This window comes from Anthonomus grandis, chromosome 3, assembly GCF_022605725.1.
Source record: "Anthonomus grandis grandis chromosome 3, icAntGran1.3, whole genome shotgun sequence".
NCBI classification, from domain to species: domain Eukaryota; kingdom Metazoa; phylum Arthropoda; class Insecta; order Coleoptera; family Curculionidae; genus Anthonomus; species Anthonomus grandis.
In genome coordinates, this window is record NC_065548.1 from 20,179,518 (window position 1) to 20,185,532 (window position 6,015).

A 6,015-nucleotide genomic window follows, 5' to 3' on the forward strand; every position below is an offset into this window, starting at 1 on the left:
ACAATAATAATAATAATAATTATATAATAAAAATAGTAATATGTTTATTCAACAAAATACAATAAAATAAAGTTTAAGATTAATAGTCTGAAAAAACAAATGACTCATAAAAGATTAATCTTGTCAAGGGCTCATGAATACACAGAGTAATAATTTAAACAAAGTAGTTTTTTAAATAAAAAAGGTAAGAAAATGTCCTAATTTGCTACTATCAAACACTTATTACACCAATAACGACTTTTACTAAGAGCACCTTTTTTATATAAAAAGCATAGGAACATCATAATCTAATGCCCAAACGGGCAGAAATTAAAGTCTTAAAGAAATGGGCCTAAATTTACCAAACACCCCCCTGATTCTGAAGCCCCTGATAAATATTTTTTTTATTTAGTAGGTTCAAAAGAATAAACGTACTAACAATAATTTACCTCCCAAAATTGCTTGCGGTAGCTAAAGTAGTTCCGGAGCTATTAAAAAAAAACTAGTTTTTAAAGGTTATTTTCAAAGAGCTCTAGCTCCCTGAGTAAGCTTTTCCGGACCCATGTTTATATGAACTTTTGTTTTTCTTTTGACGTTTTCTATCTGCCCTAGAAGTTTGTAACATGATCAACGGAACACCCTGTATAGCATTAATCCGAAAGACTAGCAGCGAGTACTGAAAGAATTTTTGGACAAGTAGAAACGCTGTCCTAATGTGTTTTTGTATTTTTGGTAGGTAGCCAATTAGGTGTTTTCAGTAAGTAGTGTACGGGTGTGTAATTAATGATAGTGTATCTTTTTTCTTAAATTGTCTTATAGCTACAGATTGGAAAAATAGCTGCCTTATGTCCAAGATACTGCTTTCTTTAAAGAGAGCGTCCAAAGAAAAAAGTACGTTTTTACCTAAGATTATCGTTTATAACCATTTTTACATAATCTCTAGTGGCCTGATATGTATTTTTAACCCCTTTAGACCTGACTTTTTTTTTATGGCAAAAAAAATATTTTTTTCGAAGATTTAGCTAATATGACACTATCTGAATTCATTTATATAATTTTTTTGATTTTTTTTGTATATTTGTTTGATTGTACATACCCATGTACATAAGGTACGGAATTAAAAAAAAGTTAAGCAAATACGTATTTTTTATTTAGGCATAAAAGAAAAAAAATGACATAATCCTATTTGGAAGAACGGTGGAAAGTTAAAAAGCAGTTTCGATTTTTATTAATACACAAATGCACACGACACTTTTCACAAAATACATGTGACCTTCCTTTACATTCAGCCACCTTGCATCTAGTAGCTTCTTTTTTATCATCAAATTGGGGCATATGATCTACCCTATCGAACTGAACTTCAACGAGTGGGCGAGTTTCCACTTTTCTTTTTACTGGATGAGGAGACGCGGGTGAGGTAGCACTGAAGGATGATGATGGTCGACCCCGTTTATCTGAGGGAACCTTCTGACCCATTTTTATTAGACTTTCAGCAATCGTCATCCTAAAATCGAGTAAGTCCATAATTTTTTTTTTTGGAACATTACAAGGTTGGCAATCTTTTTTATATTCCAGCCAGCTGTTAACCAAAGCAAAGTCAATCATATGCATCGTAACTCGCAGTGTCCACTTTTTTGATCTGATCAATATTCTGTATAAACTTATTAGTTGATCTAAAAGATCGACTCCTCCCATGCTGTGATTATATTTTTTTACCACTTCTGGCCTGCTAATTTGTACATATTGTGAGTTTGTTTTATCCCACCGCTTTGCTTGATCTTCTAAACCTTTACCTACGCAATTCGATACCAGACAAACAGTTCTATTATCTAACCATTTTACGACAACTACGCCATCCTCGCTAACAACTTCTTCGGAAAATCCTCTTGCTTCTTTTTTCATATCTCTATCGCTCATAACGGGAGGCTGAAAAAATCTGTTTATTCTTATAGTCCCAGCAGCAAGTATCTCTTTCTTTTTTAACTCAATAAGAAGCAAATGGGAATTGAAGAAGTTATCAAAAAATAATTGATGGCCTGGTTGAGAAATCCTGTTTGCAAAGTGAAGAATTACACTAGCTCCCTGTCCAAATTTTTGAAGATTGTCGTCATTTAAACCAGTTGTGTTTCCTTGATAAAACACAAAGTCATAAGCTTGTCCACTTTTTCCACATAACACGAAGACCTTTGTTCCCCATGGACATGGTTTGCCTTTTATATACTGTCTTATGTTTATAGATCCAGTGAAAGGAATCATTTGCTCATCAACATAAAGTTGACGTTAGAGGTTTAATTGCAAACATCTTTTTCTGACAGATTCTATAATTGGCCTAACTGTAAAGAGACTATCTTTTGATTCAGTTGGCTTTTCTAAATTATTTACGAAATGAAGACAGCTGCGTAACTGAAAAAACCTATCCCTTGACATGTTTTCCAAAAAAGCATAAATTTTTAGGGTACGATCCCAATACATTCTAATTCGAGGAAATTTATTCAGGCATCCAATCATGATATGAAGAGCTATTAAAACTTTTATTGTAGATTCGGTTGTTGGTCTAAAGTTTTTGACGTTCTTTTGCAATGCATAAATATTTGTATACATTGACATATCCTCAAATAGTTTTTCCGGAATATACCTCAAGAAATATTCAATGCAGGCTCAATTGGGTCTATATTACTAATGTCTTGGTCTTGATTCCATTCTTGTCTTATTGTTTCAAATTTCATTTTTTTCCAAGTAACCCCACTTTTCTATTTCTTTATTTTAGCTGCTGCTACTGATAAAGATTCGTTATCACTGCTGGAGTCATCGGCACCGTGTTGGTTTCCGTTTCTTTCCTGAAGTTGCTCATCCATCTTTGTCAGAGTGTCAGGTCCTACTCTTGGTTCACCGGGGACGGTCACGCTTTCTAAAATATCGTCTTCGTCTTCATTTTCTTCAATTTCTTCAATATTCGACAAATCGCCATTTTCAACTAAGTCGATAAGTTCTTGTATATCTTCTGGGTCACCCCATACCAAAATACCGTATCTTAAATGTAGTTGTATGAGTGCTACGTATATCATTTTTAAATATAAAAAGTTAAAATACTTTTTTTAGTTCTCTAAATTTATCTATACATGATCTAACCTTATTCTTAACTTGTTCAACATGATTAATCCATTTTAGGTAAGGATCAAGTACAACTCCTAAATATTTAATTTTTTTTAGTGAAGTTAATGTGAATTGATTTGTCAAGAAGCATATTAACTAAATAATATCTTATATTAAAGTAATAAAAACATTTTAAATGCAGGTACATAATTATTTTAATGTGTTATAAATATTTTAATTCAAATATTTTAAGATCCATAATATTAAAGTATAATAAATATTAATATTTCATATTTTTGATAATAAAAATTAGCATTGTAAAAAACATAAAAATGAATATAAAAATCGAGCACTCTTAATAAGGGACCTTTTAAGTGGATTAGTAAGACATTTATTATAATAAAACAATGTATTTTTTGATCACATTTTAGAATATACCCCTTTTTTTTGTATAAATAATTTTATGAAATCATGCTTCAGAATGGTGGGCAATATTGCAGACTCTGGACGCCTAATTGCAGCATAAAACCGGTCAGTCCCGGTTATAAAAACAGGAGGAAGGGTCCGCAAAATACCTGCACGAACAATCAGGATGATTTTTAATGGAAATTTTTATGGAAGTAATTGAAGTTTGGCAATTTCGAAAAGACCGCACTTTAAATGAAACATCGAGTGCGCCTTTTTCCCACAAAAACGCATTAAAATCGGACAAAATGTAAATGAAAATTTAACCGCAGAAACGAATGGCCAAGTCACATCGTCAAATACAATAGGTCTCATCTGCGATCTGTCAACGGAATTTTTAAAACGTTTGGAGCATTTTTTTATTACATATCGCCATATTGCTTGTGTAATTCGTTATCGTTTTCCGGTAATAGGCATAAAGATTTATAACTGCGGAACATTGGAATCTGTTGATCAAGGAAAACCCATAGATATAGATCCATTCTATCTCAAAACCCTTTCATACAAGTTTTTCACTGCCTAAGGATAGTTTAGCATAAATGCCATTATGAGCTTATAAAAATAAACAAATTACTTAAATGATCTTATAACAGAGTATTTTGTTATATAAGAGAAAACCAATTACTTATCAAATTAACTTTTTTCTTGCTTAATATAAACATGATTTTCTATTCCACAAAATAGTCCATGTGTTTGACACTGAATAACATCCAAAGGGACATTCAACTTTCTTTGACCTCTCTGAAAGGACCTACACTGTTTATGTAACTTTTATGATTATTTTTAGGCCATTTTTAGAATATTGAATAATAGAAAATAAACTAGCAAATTTCTCGACAAAATTGATATCATCTTTCATATTATGGCCATTGATCTAGGGTCATAAAAAGAGTTGCTGCCCTTACGCTAAGGTACAAAAAATAAGGTTTTAAGGTTGTATTGTGTATAGTATTAGATAGTTGTAACTTAAAGGTCATATAAGATTTTGTATATTATATTTTTGTTGTTAATTTCTAATATCTCACATTATAAATATATGTGCAAAGTGGGAAATGCTGTTAACGGAAAAGTAATAATATACTTACTTAATGCATAACCTGATGCACTTACCTACAAGGTAATATTTCTTTTTCAGGCATGCAAAAAACTAATTTTTAGTAATTTTGGCACATAGTGGAGAACTTTGTATTCCATATTTCTTATCTAAAAATTTTTTCTCTAAGAACTTTTGAGAAATTTTTATATTAAAATATATTGAATTTAAAAAAAATGACAAAATTAGCGACTGCAGCATTTTAAATTCTCTTAGTTAAGCTTTTTATATAAGCCTCGTTTAAAATGAAAAAAATTAAACACAATTTTGTTTTTGCAGAAATTGGAAAATATAAACTTTTTAAAGTTAAAAAAAAAATATCCACAATCTCGACTTAATAACTTACTAACAGATTGTATAATAATATTTAAGATTATAAATCTATTCACAGTTTATTTTATGTTATTGGCAGATTTTTTAACTTATATGCCAACAGTTCGCGAATACGTCATTATGCGTGTGAAGAAAGTGAACAATTACATTGAAATGGTTTTACTTTTTGACTGAAGTATTAACTATTTCGAAAAGTCTTTGCAAGTTGGCAGTTTGAAATAAAGCCATATAGAGACTACCGTTCCAATGCCACCAGCTGTTTTTTAGAAAATGGGGTAGTTCTCACTGCCATTCACTAATCTACTCAACTATTATATTACCATTAAACTTTTGGAATGCGTTGTATGAATATATGGCAAAGACTTATGGTGGCCTTGCAAATATTTAGTAACTTATAAAATCTTCACCAGAGATGTTTATAAAACGAGTCCGAAGGTACAAGATCTGCATCTAAAATTAATTTATACATATCTTATCTTATTTAGACGCGTTTCATATTCCATTTCAATTAAATACTGTTGAAATAAATTATATATTGATATATCTATTATCTATTTCTAAATACGTTACTTTTACTAATGTCATAATTCCAAGTTAATTTAGTATCTATTATTGTCATAAATCGTGTTGTTTTTATAAGTAAGTAGATAATTTACACCAACTGCGTCAATAATAATTAACATTTAACTTAATTGTAAAATTATATCCATATAAATGTTTGTCCTAACAAGCTCGCTTAGCTACTCTTAACACATTAGTTCTTGCATTTCAATTTAAATGTAAATTACGGACAATTTTAAAAGGAAAAATAAAAATGTAAGAAAAATCTTGAAATTAGTTAGGACTTTCTTTTTTCACATAATTTACCGACATATAAAATGTGAAATTCCAACAGTGAAAAAACTAAAAACATAATTTATTTTAGCATGTCCCTTCAAATTTTAAAGACGCCGAAAAGCTAATGCAAAACTTAAAATTTGTTTTAGAACAGTTAATTTTTTTTTATAATTAATATATTTTTACGTATATCAACCATAAATTACCTCATTTTA

At 30.2% G+C, this 6,015-nt stretch overlaps 1 protein-coding gene across 1 annotated transcript; it reads right to left on the minus strand.

Annotated features, from left to right (window-relative positions):
• Positions 1–1,161: 1,161 nt before the first annotated feature.
• LOC126734299 (piggyBac transposable element-derived protein 3-like) lies at positions 1,162–1,896 on the minus strand. Its single transcript, XM_050437860.1, has one exon. It carries the CDS (start codon positions 1,894–1,896, stop codon positions 1,162–1,164), a length of 735 nt encoding a protein of 244 aa, XP_050293817.1.
• Positions 1,897–6,015: the final 4,119 nt, after the last annotated feature.